This window comes from Nicotiana attenuata, unplaced genomic scaffold (genome assembly GCF_001879085.1).
Source record: "Nicotiana attenuata strain UT unplaced genomic scaffold, NIATTr2, whole genome shotgun sequence".
In the NCBI taxonomy this organism is placed as follows: domain Eukaryota; kingdom Viridiplantae; phylum Streptophyta; class Magnoliopsida; order Solanales; family Solanaceae; genus Nicotiana; species Nicotiana attenuata.
Window position 1 is genome coordinate 441,884 of NW_017670291.1, and position 20,139 is coordinate 462,022.

The window sequence follows — 20,139 nt, forward strand, 5'->3', positions numbered from 1 at the left end:
ACTTCTATTAGAGATTGTTCGTACAGTTAAACAATCAACATGTTTGATTATTTGTTTCAAGTAGGATAATCAAGTCGGGGTAGTTTTGATATGTTTTACAAATTGTGGGGTATAAATCATGTTTCATGATTTTGAAAAAAGTACATCCAAAAATATGTTGCAAAAATTATAACCAAACACAGCTTCATCTTCAAATCAAATTTTAGTGAAATCCCAATTTGAAAAAAAAATTGGAATTTATGTCCAAACGCCTACTTAGTTGGATGACCACGGATGAAATTAACCCTCACATTAAGGAGTATTTTTTTTTTTATTTCAAATAATGGCTAAATATTAATACTCGGTCCAAAAATGACCACCACACCTAATTTAACTGCGGGTGAGTGTGGTTGGGCATCTCAACATCTCAAATGTTCTTTTGTCCAAAAACCATCTATATTATTTCATTTTTTTCCCCGTTATCTCTGAATATGTCAAAGGAACTTATCATATGATTACGTGCAACAACCCAAATTTCCTTTTGGGATTAATACATTCAATTTTGTCAATCACATGGTAGCTATTTTTATAAAAAGATTCATTTAATGTGAATACCTTTGGATGCTTTGTTACCTTGGCTTTATTATAGTGTGCTGTATATATCCTTTTCTTTTTATATCAAAAAAATAAATGTAACACATTATAGCATTAATGTACTATCTATTTTAGGTTACTAACCAATCATCTCTTGAGAAATACAAATGAAAAAGGACATATGCAAGTAAAAATAGAAATTCATAACAAATTATACCAAAAGTTCCTTGGAAATTTTGTAATATAGTTTAGTCAAAATGATTCTCAATATATCAAATAAGACATTAAAATTGACGCGGAGGGAGTGTAACCGTGTATGAAATAGTTACTATCAAACGAGAAAAAATGACAGCATCAATAATTTCACAACAAAAGTGGAAAAGATGCCTTTAAAGATTTGTATAAAAATAAAAGTCTTTTTCTGCAAATTAACGCAACAGACGTCATTAGCAATATTAGAAAAATTCCAAAATAAACCGCAATGATCATTATCATGATAAATTAATATGACAAACTAATATTCTGTTTTCTTGCATTTCTTTGCAGAAACATTCAAAAAGAACCTCAAGAAAGTTGGACAAAGGATTGACCCAATGCAGAAAAAACCCAACTGTTATTCGGAATTCATTTTCCCAACTAATTTAAATTTACAGATTTTTTTTGCCCGACTAAATAGTTTGGTATTATAATAGAGTATAGTCGGTCCCCCTCCCTCCAAAATAATAATAGTCGACAAATATATATTATACATATTTATACATAATCAGCTTTTGTATATATGACTAGTGACTGTAATTATTTTTGCGATCAATCAAATATGCTAAAGGTAATTTAAATTTGCACAACATAAGAATAAGACCCATAATATAGAAACCATCTTTATTATAATTTTTTTATTTTCAAAGCTCGGACCGATAACTCTGATTGAGGATGAAATGGTCTTATTGATCCTACCACATTCCTTTGGTAATTTTGAAAGATGTCATGGTCAAAGAAAACGAACATTGCTTTGATCATTTTGTTTTGGCCACTATGAGTTAGAAAGTAATTCGATTTCTTTCTTATATTTACTTTTATCCAAATAAAATGAAAGTGACAGAAAGGGGAATATGGCTATTAACAGTTTGGTAACTTCTTTACTTTTTCTTCAACAGAAATGGGCCATCACAGATTTTGGACATTTTACACAAAGACATGACATTTTTGTGAAAGAAGAAGTATCAGCATCATGTGATACTTTAAAAGGACTAAAATAATCGAAAAGTTGATCGGTTTTAATCAGTGGTACGTGATATAATGTCAAGAAATTTGATAATAGGAATCTAAAAACTTTCCATACATGAAGTAGGAATTATTTAAGGGGTAATGCATAAAATCTTCCCCGACTTATGACCATATTATCAACTACACATTTTTTTTTCGGGGGTCCTATTACCCCCCTGAACTATTTTAAAATGTAACAAACACCACCCTAAGTGCTGACGTGGCATAAAGAGTGTGCACACTCTCTTAAAGGCAAGTGGAAGGTTACAAAAATAATTTTAAAATTGATTAACTGGTACAAGTGTCATCTTTTGATTGGACATTACATAATTAATTATATCTAATTAATTCGTCTCCTTCGCTTCTAAACCTCTTCTCGCACGAACAAGCGAAACATCGTTTCAACGGCAAAATGCCGGAGCAAAAATCTAATACAACGCAAAATCAACCCAGAAATCAAAATCAGATATGTTTAATAACAGAAATAGAGCTACCACTAGAGGGAGCAACAAGCACAGTAAGAACCTACAAACAGTCAACAACAATGGAGTTTCGCCGAAGCAAAGGGTCTTCGTCGGAGTTTCGTTCTCCGGCCAAATCTGACAATATCAAACAAGTATAATATAAAACCCATTAAACGAAGTTTTTGCCTTTTGGCCGGATATGGTAATGAAGGTCTGCAAATAGGAAAATAAGGAAGAAGGAGAAAACGGTGAAAAAAAAAATTTAAGTAAGAAATACACATTTTAGGCACGTGCATTTCACCACTTTGCATGCATCTGGTTGTAGCTTTTTAAGGTGTAAATAATTTTACTTTAAAATAGTTCAGGGGGGTAATAGGACCCCCGAAAATAAAATGTGTGTAGTTGGTAATATAGTCATAGGTCGGTGAGGATTTTACGCATTATCCCATTATTTAAGTTATACAATGTGAAGAATTTTTACACAATCAGATTGAGGGTCTTTCGGAAACAACCTCTTTGTCTTTCCAGGTTAGGGTAAGACTGCATACATCTTGCCTTCCACAAACTCCACCTTTAAAAATTCCTTGAGTTTATCGTTATTGGTTGTTAGCTTCCTTTGTTCCAATTTATGTATAGACATTTTTTTGTTTATTCCTAAAAGAACGAACAACTCTTTAAATTTATTAGTTAACTTAAACTTTCTGTTCCCTTAATTATATGTTTTTATTTTCACACAAATGTTATAAGTTGTTTCATTTCAAAAGTCCTGTAGCCACATAAATATGATAATAAGTGTAAAACCAAAAAATTCGAAAGTTTTATTTTACCTAAATTTGTGACCAATTAAATTATATCAGATAAAATGAAGCGAAAGAAGTATATAAATTACTCTATTTTCCTCACTACTATATTATGTTGATATGAAAAATTATTTGTTGTTGTAATTTAACTTAACATAAAAAGTATTGGTGCTAGTGCACGAAACTTAATCTCAAAAAATACATTAACTTAATATATGTATTTTTCTTGCTCGTAATCTTCATTCTTTTCCCTACCATCCAAGATATCCGTACGCAGAGGTTCGTGTCGTTTTCACATTCCTTAGGAAATTCTAGAAAGTTATGCTCTAAGTTTTGTTTAATTTACTATTCTTTAGTCCCCCATTCAGCAATTTTAGGAAGTTATATTTTACTCTATGTTTTTTTCATTGCTAGTATAAATAACATTTCATATTATCAAATTATAGTAACCTACAATAGCGGGTAACTTTCATATCAAGTTCGATTTGTTAAGGGAGGCGGATCAGCTAGCACTTTAGTAAGGCCTAAGGGGTTCATCCAAACTGGTCTTTTTGAGGCAGAGCACATATATTATAATGTATGAAAATTTATTAGAATTTTAACAAATATTAAATCGGAACTCATAATCTTAAAAATACAATGAGTTTAATACTAACAACTTAAAAATCAAATCTATCAAGTTAAAATTCTGAATTTGTCTCTATATGGTAGCCTCTATAGCTTCTATTGCTGTCTCTGATCTATTGTCTATTGTCTATTGTTTATTTTTCTTCTTCTCGAGCTGAGGGTCTTTTGGAAATAGCCTCACTATCCTTCTGGGGTAGGGGTAAAGTCTGCATACACTCTACCCTCCCCATATCCCACCTATGAAATTTTACTGGGTTGTTGTTGTTGTTATTCTCTATATGGTAGCCTAAAATAAGATAATCAACCACAACAACTGATTAAATTGCCGTTATTATAGTTTTTACACTGAACTGGGGCCTTAGAGCAACATTAAATTAAGTTATCTTCGTGTGACATGTAGACCACAGGTTCGAGCCGTAGAAACAACCACTAATACAACATTCGGGTATAGAAGGCTGTCTATATCACCCCTTGAGGTACAATTAACCAGAAGCGGTCCTAAGCTATAGGTAGAGGGGTCACCGGCACCCGTAAAGTTCGGCAAAATTTTTATGTACCCATGTATATGTCATTAGAAAATAGTGATATATTAGTAGTGGACACCCTATATACAAAGCAGATTTTGGTTAAATCAAAAGTGCACCCGCGACTTTTAAATCCTGAGTCCGTTTCTGGGTACAACTCTGACCATGAATGCTGGATACTTTGTGCACCAGAACTCCTTTTTTAATTCTAGTTTTTACACTGTCAGTCTGTCACTGTATATGACTGAAAACATTACTCTAGCTCACTCTCACCCAAAACACACCTATATAACGCACAATACACATGCACATACACATATACAGAGAGAGAGATTTAGAGAGAGAGAGAGAATGCGAATGATATATGTGTGTGAAGAAGAAGAAAAAGAAGTAGGAAGAAAGAAAGCATCAGGGACATGTCCATATTGTGGAGGGACAGTGGAGGCAGTGGACATTGAAGGCAAAGGGAAGCTTTTCTGTTTGCCCATTTGCTTGAGGTTCAAACGCAAATATCTCTGTTCTTCTTGTTCTAGGCGTCTTGTTTTGTACCCATCCTGAGCAACAAAATAAATATTTATATTTTTCTCTTAATTAATTAAGGCTGGAATGGTAGGTTTCTCTTAATTATATCTTAATTCTTAGCTGAGTCTACACAGCTGAGAAATTTTCAGCCGGTTTTTATTATTGCATTTAAGTTTTATGCACTGTTAGTGCAATAATCTTTTTATATTATCAGGTTAAGTTATCTGCATGAACGTTATTTATAACAAGCTATGTATTTGGTAATCAGAAATAAAGTAAGTAACTTACCAGTTATAGTATGTTAAATTATACTAATTATATAAAAGTTCAGATTAGAGAAATTCACCTTATTTTCTTTGGTAGCAGAGTATTTGTTATCTGATCCTATCTTTGTTTATGGAGATGACATCTAAGTAAATTTTATCTGTTAGAAAAAAATCAAAAGCAAAAATATGATAAAATTTCCATGAAAATGTACAATTTAGTTAAAATGTAGAATCATATGGGTTTTATTGATTTTTTTAACTATCAATGATTCTCTATTTTCTTTAGACTTATAGTCGCGTGAAATTTGTACTCAACTTACAGTATATTTTGTTGGAGTGAAGAAACGAGGCTTGAGAGAACTGTGGAAACAAAAGTGGACGGATATAACACATTTCCTTATAATAGAAGACAAATTAATTAATAAGCGTACCATACATTGATTTTGGATTGGCCCATGCAATCATCACAAGAAAAAATAAAGAGAAATTTTCATAAAGTACAATAATTTAGAGCCTAATTACGATACATAACTATAGTTTCCATAATTACCATTTGTAGCTATTGTTCAACTGTTACCAACTTGTGTCACTTGTATTCAGATGCGCAACGAATACAACATGTGTAAATTGTATTCGTACACGCAACGAATATAACTTGTACAAACTGTATTTATTCGCGCAACAAATATATCTAATTAAGGAGAAATACAGAAGTGTATATATAGGATACAGGGTGTATAGAAATTTATTATGTACTGACTGTATTCATTCGCGCAGCGAATACAACCAAGACAAAAAATCGAAATACAGAAAAATAGAATACTCTAAGAGTCGAACTCAAGACTTACACTAACTAAAGAAGGTGGTCTAACTAACTGAGCGAAATTGAGCTACGAGAGTTTGTTGCTGGAAAAAAATATGAAAGAAAGTCTAACTCCTAAAGCGGGTGTTACATCGTTACCATATCTAGTTTTCATTTAGTTAATGTCAAGAAAATCACATTCTAAGAGGGATCCAAAAGACAAAATTTTGAAATGGGTAGAGATCATGAAATTAATTTCATTGTTAAAAGGACAAGTGTCTAAATATACAAAATTTGTAACCGCAGTTTGAAATAAAGGTCATAACTAGGTCGCCTCCAATTTTTGAGAGAACTAAAAGAAAGTGTGCTAAAATGCAAGGATTGAATCTTTCACTTTGCTCGTTAATGGAGTCAGAAGAGAGAGAGAAACAAAGTACTTGTAGAAGGCAATTGTTTTCATTAGCCCATTCAGTAGTTAATACTGTACATATATACTAACCAATAACTACCGCTAATTAACTTATCAAACTAACACAGCTCATTAACAGCTATCATTAACTACCTAGCAACTGTAACTAACACTCTAACTGACTAATACATGTGAGCTACACATGCTCTATTTGAACATGCCCCTTCAAGCTGGAGGGTGCAAGAAATTGAGCACACCAAGCTTGCCAAGTAGATGCATGTGTTGTGTAGTCCCTAGCCCCCTTTGTCAGCAAATATGTTTGTTGATCCTTGGTACTCACATGAATTGCTTTGACTACTCCTTCCTTAATCTTATCTCGAATGAAGTGGCAATCATTCTCGATATGCTTTGTTCTCTCATGTAGGATTGGATTTTTCTGCAATCTGTATGGCTGATTTGTTATTACTGGTAAAGTAACATGAACTCCCAACTCCTTAAACAGCCCCATTGGCCATGTTATTTCTGCTACTGCTGCAGCCATACTCCTATATTTAGCCTTAGTTGAACTTTTAGATCTAGTTTGCTGCTTCTTTTTTTCCATGACACTAAGTTGTCTCCAAAACTTTACAACATAGCCAGTGATAGACCTCCTGGTATTGGGACATGTAGCCCAATTTGAATCACATTAGCATGTGAGTCTTTCTGCATTTCCAGAACTCATCAAAATGCCTTGTCCAGGTGCCCCTTTCAAGTATCTTACAACTCTCTTTGTTGATTCCCAGTGAGACGTCTTAGGCCTTTACATAAATTGGCTTAAAGTTTGCAATGCATAGTTGGTATCAGGCCTAGCGATAGTAACATATAAGAGCTTACTCACCAATCTTTGATAGGAACGGATGTCTTCTAGTAACTCATCATCTTTAACACCATTTGCTTGGTCATATTCTGCAGTAGTTAGTCTGACATTTGCCTCCAGAGGTGTAGAGGCTGGCTTAGCTTCACTCAGCCCCAACTCTGAGATTAACTCCAGTATGTACTTTCTTTGATTTAGTAGAATTACAGTCTTGGATCTTAAAACTTCAATGCCTAGGAAATACTTGAGTTTTCCTAAGTCCTTGACTCTGAATTGCTGATGCAGAATAGCTTTGGCATGTCCAGTTAACTCTGCACTATTTCTTGTGATAAGAAGATCATCTACATACACTAATACAATCACAAGACTATCCTGCTTCCTTAAAAAAACAATAAATAATCATGATGGCTTTGAACAAAGCCTGCGCTCAGTAATGCCTTAGTTAATTTGATATTCCACTGCCTCGAGGCTTTTTTGAGCCCATACAAAGACTTCAACAACTTGCAATCCTTTCTCTTACCCTGCTGCCTGAACCTTTCTGGTAACTCCATGTATACTTCCTCAAATAAGTCACCTTATAAAAAAGGCATTGTACACGTCCATTTGAAATAAATTCAAGCCCCTTGAAACTGCTAATGCTATCACAGATCTCATAGTAACCATTTTGGCCACTGGTGAGAAGGTGTCATGGTAGTCCAACCCCTCTCTTTGACTATATCCTATTGCAACCAACCTGGCCTTGAATCTCTCAACTTCACCATATGAGTTTCACTTGATCTTATACACCCAATTTGAGCCCACTGTATTCTTTCCTTTTGGTAAGTCAACTTATGCTCCATGTCATATTAGCTTCCAAGGTTTTGACCTCCTGCTTCATTGCTTCCACCCATCTACTATCCTGTACTGCTTCCTTGAATGTTTGTGGCTCTACTAGTTGAGAGAACTTTTCTAGATAGCATTGATAGCTAGGAGTAGTCTTGTCATAGGCCAAATAGTTTGAGCGTGGATAACTGCAGGTGTTGGACTTCTTACTGATGACATAATCTTTCATCCAAATAGGCTCCCTGGACTGTCTGATGGACTTTCTACCATATTATGGTTCTGCATTTGCATTATCATTCTCCAAAACATGATGTCCACTTGTATTTTGCTGTGAACTTCTTTGATATTCTTCACTTCCTTGAACTGTAGGTGGGACATTAGTTTCTGTTCCATCTTGTGTTTCTTTCTCATTCACTACTGTGTCTTGCAGCTCATGAGTTTGCAGATTAGTTTGAATTACTTCTTCATGATGGATTTACCTTTCTACTTCAGCTGGCATATTTTGAGTTTCAGTTGTGGATCTCATCTCCATAGTCTTAATGTACAGGGGAGAGCAAATATGTGAATTCAACTCCTGATGAGTGTCTGCAATATGTGGCCTAGTACTACAATTTTCATGAGCAAAAGCAAATATTAACTCTCTGAATATCACATCTCTACACGTGAAAAATTATTTGGTTTTCAGGTCTAGGAGTATATACCCCTTTTGTGTCTCTGAATACCCCATGAAGACAGACATCCTTGTCCTTTCTACAAACTTGTCTCCCTTGGGCAAGACTGTTGCAAAGCACAAACATCCAAGTACTCTCAAAAGTGATACCTTTTTGTGGTACAATAGCTCAAAAGGTGTCTTGCCCCCAAGAACACTAGAATGCATTCTATTGATCAAGTATACTGCACTTTTCACACAAATGCCCCAAAACTTGGTAGGTATTGATCCTTGAAGCTTCAGTGCTCTAGTAGTGTCCAAGATATGCCTATGTTTTCTCTCAACTATGCCGTTCTGTTGAGGGGTATAGGCACAACTGCTTTGATGAATTATGCCAAGACCATCTAGCAATTCTGCACACTGAGTATTGAAAAATTCAGTCCCATTATCTGATCTAATAAGCTTGACTGAAGTTCCAAACTAGTTCTGAATCATGGTTAGAAACTGTTTCATAACAACTATGACCTCAGATTTCAGCTCTAGAAAATACATCCACGTGTACCTAGAGCGATCATCTACAATTGTAAGAAAATAGTGCTTTCTATCAAAAGTTGGAATTTTATATGGCCCCCATAAGTCCATGTGTACAAGGTGAAACAGAACATTAGATCTAGAGTCACTAAGAGGAAACTTCAACCTTGTCTGCTTAGCCAATGGACATACAAAACAGGTATTTTGTGATAAACTACTAGCATTAACATGTAAGGCTCTCATATTATTCATGACAGACAGTGAAGGATGACCTAGCCTCTTATGCCATATACTGCTATCTCCTTCAACCACTCTGCTCACTGTATTTACTGCCTTTATTCTGTTAGCCAATCTACCACCTTTGAGCTCATGCAATCCTCCATTTTCTTTACCAATCCCCTTCACCTTGCCACTCCAAAGATCCTGAAATACATAAAAGTTAGGGGAAAATTTGACATTGCAAGATATGCCTTGGTTAGCTTTGAAACTGATAATAGGTTGAACCTAAAATTAGGTACATAAAGCACATTTCTGATTGATTCCTTGTCAAATAGTTTAGTATTACCAATATGAGTAATATCAACTTTCTCCCCTGTAGGTAAGCGTAACTTATCTCTGATGAACCTATGTGTGCTCTTGGTATTGTCAAGCAATTCTAGACTAGAAGCAATATGATGAGTTTCCCCTAAGTCAACAATCCAATCTCTGTCCCTTTGATCAAATTTGGACATTAGTCTAGTGACTTCACCTGTTGTATTTGCTTGATATTCCCCAGAATCCTTGCTGAGAAGGCTGAGTATCTGGATATATTACTCACCAGTGAAGTAATGTCCTCTGTCAGCAGGCTTCATGAGTTGTCCACCTTCGACTGCTTGAGAGGATGAGCCTACATCTGCATGATTTACAACAGCAAGTGACTCCCTCTTCCAGCAGTCTGGTTTTCCCTGACCATAATTTTGAGTTCCAGCACCGGTTTTCTTCCTTTGATCAAAATCAGATGGATAGCCAATGAGTTTGTAGCAATTTTCTTTGGTGTGGTTCCTTTAGTGACAGTGCTCACATTGCATAAATTTCTTCCTTCCTCGAAAACATCTACCTCTTCCAGCTTGAATTGACATAGCATCAGCCTTATCAGTCAGAATATTAGCACCAACTGTTTGTTGACTCTCATCTTGTACAATCATAGCCTATGTTTGATTGATGTTTGGTGCAGTGGTCATCATCAGGATTTGCCTGCGCGCTTGATCATGCGAATCACTTAAGCCACTTAGGAATTGCATTACTCTCTGCTGGTGCATCATTTCCACATTCTCCTTTGATTTTGGACATCCGCAGTTACAGAATGAGACTAAAACATCATATTCATGTCAAAGCTCCTTCAATTTCGAGAAGTAAACTGAAACTGAGCTAGTTCCCTGTGATAATGTTGCAATTTCACGATGTAACTGAAAAATCCTCACTTGATTGACCTTGTCAAATCTCTCTTGTAGGTCTTCCCAAACAAGATGTGCATCTGATGCAGACGATACCTCCTAGGAGTTCTGCACACACATTGTTCATGATCCATGACTGCACAATTGCATTGCAAGTTTCTCATTGTTCCTGCAATTCAGCTATTTTGTACATATCCTTCTTGCACGTGCCAATAACGAACCCTAACTTCCTTTTCCCCAAAAGTGCGATCCTCATCGACCTGCTCCAAAGCCCGTAATTATCTTATCCAGCGAGTTTCACTGGTATAGAAATTGAGCTTGGAGTGTCGGATGGACTTAGGTATAAAGGATGTGTGTGGTCGATCAAAGTTTCTGCCATTGTTTAGAATAATTGAACAACGATTGATCAAATTGAAAAATTTATGTGAATTTCAACCTAAACAAGATGCGATGTGTAGAATCATTACTCCCGCTCTGATACCATGCTGAAATGCAAGGATTGAAGCTTTCACGTTGCTCGTTAATGGAGTTAGAAGAGAGAGAGAGAGAGAGAGAGAGAGAGAGAGAAACAGAGTACTTGGAGAAGGCAACTATTTTTATTAGCCCATTCAGTAGTTAACACTGTACATATATACTAACCAATAACTATCGCTAATTAACTTATCAAACTAACACAGCTCATTAACAGCTGTCATTAACTACCTAATAGTTGTAACTAATACTCTAACTAACACCCTAACTAACTAATACACGTGAGTTGCACATGCTCTATTTGAACAAAGTGTAACTACTAATATTTTATTCTCCTAAATAAAAGGACAAGAAAAACCTTGTGGCTGATGACAAAAATGTCCATTTTGTTATTACCTATACTAATTAGTTTTTATTTTTTGAGTACCTCTATAATATATGGAATTCTTTTTTTAGGGGGGGGGGGGAGGGGGTAATCATAATATAGATTCTTATATATCCCTCTAAATACATATTTGTAAAATAGTTGAACTGCAGATAAATAGCTTATAGTAGTTGAAATTATAACATGTTGAGAGACGACAAGGTATTTGCTGTAAAATGTACCTTGATAATTAATTTGTAAGGAAGACTAGTCAAGGTGCTTCAATGGGATGCCTTCATACAGATGCGCATCCAAGATTTAAATTCTACGGTTTAGCCTTTAAGATTTTTAGTATTGAACTCATTATATTATTAAAGATATGGGTTTAAATATATTATTTATTATAATTTAAATTAATTTTACACATAAATTTATGCTCCGCATCAAAAGTTATGGATTCAGTTGAGCCCGTCATGCATATACTACATATGCCCATGCTTTTAGAGAGAAGGTTGTGATCATATTCAGTTTAATACTCTCTCATGTCAATTCATGTGACAGAAGTTTGACTAGATATAGAGTTTAAGGGGAAAAAAATTAAAGCTCATGATCATAAATATGTCAACAAAATTTTTGTGACTATAAAAGCATATCATTAATGGTAAAATGAGAAATTTAATAAGTTATTTTCAAATACAAAAAATATGCTATTTATTTTGATGAAATTTACCATAATTCACATATTATTTAAGAAAAAATATTAAATTAGTCGGCCGGTCAAAACTAATTACATTCTCTAGCCAAAAGTATATATATTATTTTTAGGAACAGCTAGAAATATATATCTAATTAATGGGGCAAGTGCACGGATAACCATTCTCAGTGATGCTATTTATGGATTAGACACTACTTATTTTGTCCTGAAATTTTAAACTAAGAATCTTAACTTCAGGACAACTCAGTGATGAAACCTAGATCTAGATTGGGCTGCTGAGCTATGGAGATGGAGAAGCAGTTACGCAGAGACAGAGAAGGAAAATGTTTCTCTTCATTTCTATTAAAGTTGTTATTACACTGTACATTTGTGTATATATATACAATATAAGCTACTGCTAAGTACCTACTTAACTAACTAATTCTCCACTAACTTAGCTTAGTTGGCATCCAGCTGTACACTCTAACACAATAGCTAACACTCTAACTAACATTCGAACACCCTCCCTCAAGCTGATGGTTGAAACAGATCCTTCAACCTCAGCTTGGACATCAGATAGTCATGTTGCACTTTCCCAAGGCTCTTAGTCAGCATTTCAACTTGTTGTTCTTTGGTAGGCACATGATGAGTCTTGATCAAACCTTGCATATTTTTTCCCCTCACAAAGTGGCAATCAATATCCATATGTTTGGTTCTTTCATGGAGGATCGGGTTAGCTGCAATCTGAATTGCAACTTTGTTGTCATAGTGCAGGTCTATAGGCAAAGTCACCTTCACTCCCAACTCTGAGACAACCCTGTAAGCCAAGTCAATTATGCAATTATTGAAGCCATGCTACTAAATTCTGCTTCAGCTGAAATTCTTGCAACTGTTTCCTGCTTCTTAGACTTCCAAGATACCAATGCATCACCAAACTTAACCACATATCTTGTTACTGACCTTCTTGTTTGTAAGTAACCACCCCAATCTGAGTCACAATAAGCTTCAAGTTTCCCAGAACCTTCTGAGGGCATCAACAGACCAAGTCCTAGAGCTGTCTTTATGTACCTGACAACCCTCAGAGCAACATCAATATGAGACTACTTAGGTCTGTGCATAAAATGACTAAGTACCTGAACTACATATGAGATGTCAATTCTGGTCATGGTAAGATCCAGAAGTTTGCCTATCAACCTCTGATAAGGACCAGCATTCTCTAGTTCTTTGTCTTCTCTATCAGCTTCATTAGAAGATTCTTTGCTCATGAAACTATCAAACTCAACAGATGTGAGTTTAGAGCTGGTCTCCAGGGGTGTACCTGTAGGTTTGGCACCACCAAGTCCTAGTTCAGCAATTAACTCCAATGCATACTTCCTTTGGCTCATCACAATGCATACTTCCTTGGACTGTTTCCTGTTACCAGTAGATCATCAACATAGACTAGGACTAGTACCAGTCCTGTGTGCATTTTTTTGTAAATAATGAATAGTCAAAATGACTTTGAGTGTAACGACCCGACCGGTCGTTTCGCGTGCTAGCGCTCCGTTCAGCAGTCGGAGGCCATGAACAGCTTCATTTCCGGTATTATACTTGTACGCGTGGTCGGAATTGAATTTTGGGAAGTTCGGAGTTGATTTGGGAAGAGAATCCTCATTTCGGAAGCTTAAAGTTGAAAGAATAAACTAGGATTGGTATTTTGAGTAAACGACCTCAGAATCGGGATCTGAAGGTTCCAGCAGGTTCGTATGATGATTTCGGACTTGGGGGTGTGCTCGGATCGGGTTTTAGATAACCGGGGAGCGTTTTGGCGCCTAATGTGGAAGTTAGCATTTTACAAGGAATTTCTTAAGTTTGGCTTGAAGTGCATTTCAGTGTTATCGATGTCCTTTTGGGATTCCGAGTCTGGGAATAGTTCCTTATGGTGATTCTGGAGTTGGGAGCGCGATCGGAAGTGAATTCGGAGGTCCGTAGGTCATTTTGAAGCCATTTGGCTAAGATAGAAATTTAAAGGTTTTTGGAAAGTTTGACCGGAGGTTGACTTTTTGATATCGGGGTCGGAATCCAATTCCGAAAGTTGGAGTAGGTCCGTAATGTCAAATATGATTAGTGTGCAAAATTTAAGGTCAATCGGACGTGATTTGATAGGTTTAAACATCGGAAATAGAAGTTGGAAAGTTCAAGTTCATAAAGCTTGAATCGGGGTGTAATTCATGGCTTTAGCGTTGTTTGTTATGATTTGAGGCCTCGAGCAAGTCCGTATTGTGTTTTGGGACTGGTTGGTATGATTGGTTGGGGTCCCGGGGGCCTCGGGTGGATTCCGGGTGGTTAACGGATCGAAAATGGATTTTTGGGAAGGCTGAGGTTTGCTGATTGCTGGTATTTCCGCTTCTGCAGAAATGGGACCGCAGAAGCGGTAGAGGGAGCCGCAGAAGCGGAATTGTTTGAAGGTTCGTGGACCGCAGATGCGGTCAAGGTTCCGCAGAAGCGGGACCGCATCTGCGGAAGTGATATCGCAGAAGCGGAAGGGGCCAGGCCCAAGGAAGCCGCAGAAGCGGCCAAAAGTCGCAGAAGCGACATCCGCAGAAGCGGAAAATGCACTGCAGGTGCGAAAATCGCTGGTGGCAGAGGGGTTGTTTTAAAGTTGGATTTTGCTCATTTCACCCCTTTTCTTCACTTCATTTGGCGGTTTTTGGAGAGCTTCAAAGAGGGATTTCGTCATCTATGTCAAGGTAAGTTACTCCTACTCATTTCCAAGTTAAATACAAGATTATATCATGGATTTAAGCATGAAAATTGTGGGGAAATTGGTGTTTTTAGAAGAAGACCTAGAAATTTATAAATTGGAATTTAGCCACGAATTTGAGCATGGAATTAGGAGTAAATTGTATATTTGAGCTAGTAAAGTCATGGGTAAGCTTCATCTTCGAAAAATTTCGGATTCCGGGCACGTGGGCTCGAGGGCATTTTGGTCATTTCACTAAGTGGAGTTGAGAATCTGTATAATTTGAATTTCTAACAANTGCGTCGGTCAGCTCGAGATGTGATGCCGTTATGAGTCTTCGGAGCGAGGTGAGTCTCCTTTCTTAATCTTGTGAGGGGGAAACTACCCCATAGGTGAGTTAAATTGATTATGTGCTCCTATTTGTGGGGGCTACGTATGCACGAGGTGACGAGAGTCCGTGCGTAGCTACTATTATGCTATTGTCCGGGTAGTCTAGAACCCAAAAAGCATGTTATGCTTGGATTACTGTGAACCCATTGATAGTGGAATTGTTTAAATCACCTAGAATTGGTAAAGGAATTTAAAAAGAGATTTAAATATTAATTTTCCCTGAAATGTTAGAAAAAAAAGAGAAACTTGTCTATTTGGATGATTATCCTCGATAAACTCTTAATTTCCTACTTGAGCATGTATTTTATGTGTGCCTGCGTCGCATGGATGATTTGCGAGCAGGATATGTGTTTATTCATGGAACGGGCCGAACGCCTCGGTGAGAATAGATGCATATATGGTTCGTGCCGCTCAACCCTCGGCAGTGCACAATTTACATTTCTGTTGGAGCGGGCTGTCGACCTCGGCATGATTTGCGCGTGTTTATCTGTTACTTGAAAATTTTAAACGTGGAATTGGCCCTACGTGGCCTGATATAAACTGATAAGATAATAAAGAACAAACTTTAGAAGCCCTGGATTTATTGTTGAAGGTGTTTACCTGTTTTTTTTCTGGCTTCACAATCAGAACTTCTATACAAATCCATGATTTTCCTCGCACTTATAGAACAATACTAATTGACCTCTACTGAGTGTTGGAGTTGGCCATCTCGTCTCTACCCCTCCGAGATTAGGCGGGATACTCACTGAGTACACGTTGATTACGTACTCATACTACACTTCTGTGCATTTTTGTTGCACAGGTATATATACCTCTAGCAGCCTATTGGGCATAGCAGCACGGACGACTCTGGGACTAGGTGAGCTGCACTGTTCGAGACGACCCGCAGCCAGTGTAGTTTCTTTCAGCATTTTATTATTTATTCCCTGTCCACTGTATTTCGGACAGATGTTGTATTTTACTTTCCTTATCGATAGTTGCTCATGTACTTGTGACACCGGGTTTCTGGGATGGGTTTCAACGGATTTGTACTAATTGTCATTATTTAAATTTGAATTCAAGTAGTGAACTTTTATTTATGAAAATGGAAGGAAAAACCTTAGATTTTCAAAAGTATTAAAAGAGGAATTAATTGATAATCTAGTTGGCTGGCCTGACAGAGGTGTCCGGCGCCACCACTACCCTTAGTGGATTTTGGGTCGTGACAACATGGTATCAGAGCCCTAGGTTCCCGTCGGTCTCACGAGTCATGAGCAAGTCTAGTAGAGTCTTGTGGATCGGTACGGAGACGTCTGTACTTATCCTCGGGAGGCTGCAGGACTGTTAGGAGTACTTCCCTTCTTGATTTCCTTATCGTGCGGTTCGATTCCTTTGAGGCTTATGCCTTAATTCCTTTCCACTCAATCTTACGCGAGCGCTTGTTATAAATCGAAAATGGAAGGATTGCAATGGCACTGCAAATGTGGTGCGGGATGATTTTCTCGGTATAGTTGATTGAACTATCATAGTCGCATTACGGAAGGAATCTACATTGTTTAGCTCCGTGACAGAACTTCTGAGAGCCTTGAGGCTAGGCACAGGTTACCATAATGCTTATGAGCGACTATCCCGTAGTATTGTTGTGATGGTGGGATGTTTGCCCACGTGTCGGGGCAGTGAATGAATTGAAGGGAGGTTTACTCAGAGTGTAATCAAAGGGGTTCAGTATTTTATTCCTAGCAGGGGAAAGTCAATTGAACTAAGAATGGTCAGATGTGGACTAGTGGAAGTAATGAAACGTGGTAATTGCCAGTGTGGCGGAGTTCTCCTCTATATGGGGTTGTTGTTGTCCTAATTGGACGTATTAAGTTTATCGGTGTTATGATCTTCTATGATTTGCCCCTGGGGCAAGATATTGTGAAATAGTATCGGAGATGCAACTATCATATATCGCAGGGTGCGGTGGTTTTGGATTGAATCAGTATTTCAAATGTGGCGGCTCAAGGAAGATGACCTTCGGAAAAGTTTGGGGTTAGTAGCAAATTGTGGATTTAAGTTCTATGAAGATAAATTTTATCAAGGCAACAATTGAGCAGCAAAAGACGAGGGGGACACGTGGGAAGTGTCATGCGGAGTTTCAAATTGCTAAAAAGCCAGGTATAGGAAGCAAAGGTTGAGTAGTTGTTTAAGGGGATGAGTTCCGCCAAAGTGGGAGAGTGGCGGAGATGTATATGGGCTTGCAGTGGAAGGACCACGTACCTTAAGGAGAGTTTGGAGTGATTTGATAATATTAGTGACTGGTGATTGGGGTCTACAAATTCAATTTGAAGTAGGGGTTCTTGTGCGGCCGGAGGTTTAATATAACGGAAAGGAGCCGCTTGAAGGAAGAAGGAGGCAGCATGGCTTTGAATTGAGAGGATGTTGTCGCACATTTCAATGATGTCCACAAGGGGGTAAAATGGACCTGTGCAACTGGAGTGTGAGCTCAGACTCAGGAAGGGTCATTGATGTCGTAGTAATTGTACCCTGTGCAGCAGTGTTGGAAGATGCCGGGGAGAGCCTTCTATAGGTGGGTTAGCCAAGTGAGCAGATTAGCAGTCGCGTGGTTGGCGAGGCTTCTGCGAAGAATCTTATCGGGTATGTAGCGAAGGAATCGATCGTGCAAATGTGGTGGATGATTTAGAGTATAAGAAAGAGGTTTACAGAGAGATCTCGAGAATTTTGGCGGTTGATTGTGCAAAGTTATGTCTATAAGGGATAAAAAGGATGAGTGAGTTCCAGATTGGTGAAATTATGGCTTCAAGCTAAGTGGGAGAGTCCCACCGCTTGTTATAGGGTTGCAGAGTTGATTGCTTGCAAGGTTTCTGGTTATGAGTATGTTGATGGGTTATTCTAGCTACGGGAAAAGAACATAAGAGATGAATTGAGCAAAGGGATTGTTGAAATGCATGTTATGACTGGCCTTATTGGCCCATGTTCAGACTTGGGAAAGGATTCAGGATTTATGCCTTGTATAAATGCAGGTTTCAAGGAAGTGATTCCACCGGGTGCCTCGTCGAGAGGGCATTCATGTGTTATAAGATTTATGGAGTTGATTATATTCGGGGCCAAGTCAGAGCGGGTGGCTCTCAGCAGCGGTCCTAGTGAAAATTCAAAAGATGAAGTGTAATACTTAATGATTTCGAGCCTATAGGCGCAGTTGAGAATCAAGCTTATGCAACAACTTACGAATGGAGACTCAGGACGCTCTATGATGTTTTGGGCTTGGCATTTGAGAGATATGAGTCAGTTCATAGGATTTGAGACAGCATGGTCTCGTGATTCGAGGTCGCTCGGGATGAGTGTAGAGGGAGNAATTCAAGTAGTGAACTTTTATTTATGAAAATGGAAGGAAAAACCTTAGATTTTTAAAAGTATTAAAAGAGGAATTAATTGATAATCTAGTTGGCTGGCCTGACAGAGGTGTCCGACGCCACCACGACCCTTAGTGGATTTTGGGTCGTGACATTGAGTGAATCCAAGTTGAACCAATGCATATGTAAGCTTCTTGTTCCACTGTTTAGGGGCCTTTTTAAGCCCATACAAGGACTTTCAAAGTTTGCCAGCCATCTGTTTCCCTCCCTGGCTGGAAAAAATATTAGGAACCTCCATGTATACCTCTTCAAGCAACTCTCCATGCAAAAAAACATTATAGACATCCATCTGATAGATGAACCACTGTTTGGCAGCAGCTATGGCCAAAACAAACCTCAAAGTGACCATTCTAGCCACTGGAGAGAAGGTTTCAGTATAATCCAGACCTTCCTGCTGGCTGTATCCTTTGGCTACAAGCCTTGCCTTATATCTCTCTATCTCTCCTGAAGAAGTGTACTTAACTTTAAAGATCCAGTTGCAGCCAATGGGCATCTTTCCTGGAGGCGAAGCTACTATACTCCAAGTGTTGTTTTCCTCAAGAGCTAAGATTTCATCCTTCATTGCAGCAATCCACTTAGGATCTTTGATAGCTTCAACAAATGTCTTGGGTTCAACAATGATAGAGTAGGCTGCCAAGGCTCTGCCAAAGGATGATGAGACATTACCACAACTAACACAATTGGAGATAGTATAGCAGCAATGGGCCTTCCCTTTGTCGTGAGTGACATAGTCCCTCATCCAAATATGAGGTCTGCTATCTCTGATGGACCTTCTGTTAAGAAGAGCCTCAGGAGCAGGCAGTGGTGAAGATAAGGGCAAGCTTGACTCATCTGGTAGAGACACTGAGACATTAAGATCACCAGCAATCGATGTTTCAATAGTGTCTGTTGCAGTTCTACTTGTTGTGTTATTGAGAGGAATCTCATCACCAGGTGAAGAATTAGTAGAAGGAATGAGTTGAGATTGTTGAGATGATGATTTGTTTTCAGGATAAGAGAGAATAGCAGAGGTAAGATCCCAGACAAGAAATATAAAAAATGTAGTGTGAGCATACTTGAAAGGAAATACATCTTCCTTGAACACTACATCTCTACTAACAGTGAAGATCCTGGATTGAATACCATACATTTTTTAGTCCTTTTGTGTCATAGAATAGCCTAAGAATACACCTGGAATTGCTCTGGGAGCAAATTTTTCAGACTTCCTCACATCTGTAACATAGCCAAGGGAGCCAAAGACTTTCATATGCTCTAATGAAGGAGCATGACCAAGTAAAACTTCAAAGGGAGATTTTCCTTGAATCACAACTGAGGGCAATCTGTTTATGATATACACAACTGTGGTAATACACTCTCCCCAAAATCTAAGAGGAACAGCTGCCTGAAACCTTAGAGACCTGGCAACATCTAAAATATACATGTGTCTCCTCTCTGCAACTCCATTATGCTGTGGAGTATATATGCAAGAGCTTTGATGAATAATTCCCTTAGACTTTAATAACTTAGTCACATCAGAGTTAAGAAATTCACTCCCATTATCTGATCTAAAGATCTTCATAAAGGCTGAA

General features: G+C 37.7%; 2 protein-coding genes across 2 annotated transcripts; one reads left to right on the forward strand and one right to left on the reverse strand.

Annotated features, from left to right (window-relative positions):
* Positions 1–4,522: 4,522 nt before the first annotated feature.
* Positions 4,523–5,067, forward strand: LOC109237341. The gene has a single exon (XM_019403637.1). The coding sequence runs from the start codon at positions 4,603–4,605 to the stop codon at positions 4,807–4,809; it is 207 nt and encodes a 68-aa protein (XP_019259182.1). The 5' UTR covers positions 4,523–4,602; the 3' UTR covers positions 4,810–5,067.
* A 13,682-nt stretch (positions 5,068–18,749) lies between these two features.
* Positions 18,750–19,700, reverse strand: LOC109237336. Its single transcript, XM_019403632.1, has one exon. It carries the CDS (start codon positions 19,698–19,700, stop codon positions 18,750–18,752), a length of 951 nt encoding a protein of 316 aa, XP_019259177.1.
* Between the last annotated feature and the right edge of the window lie 439 nt (positions 19,701–20,139).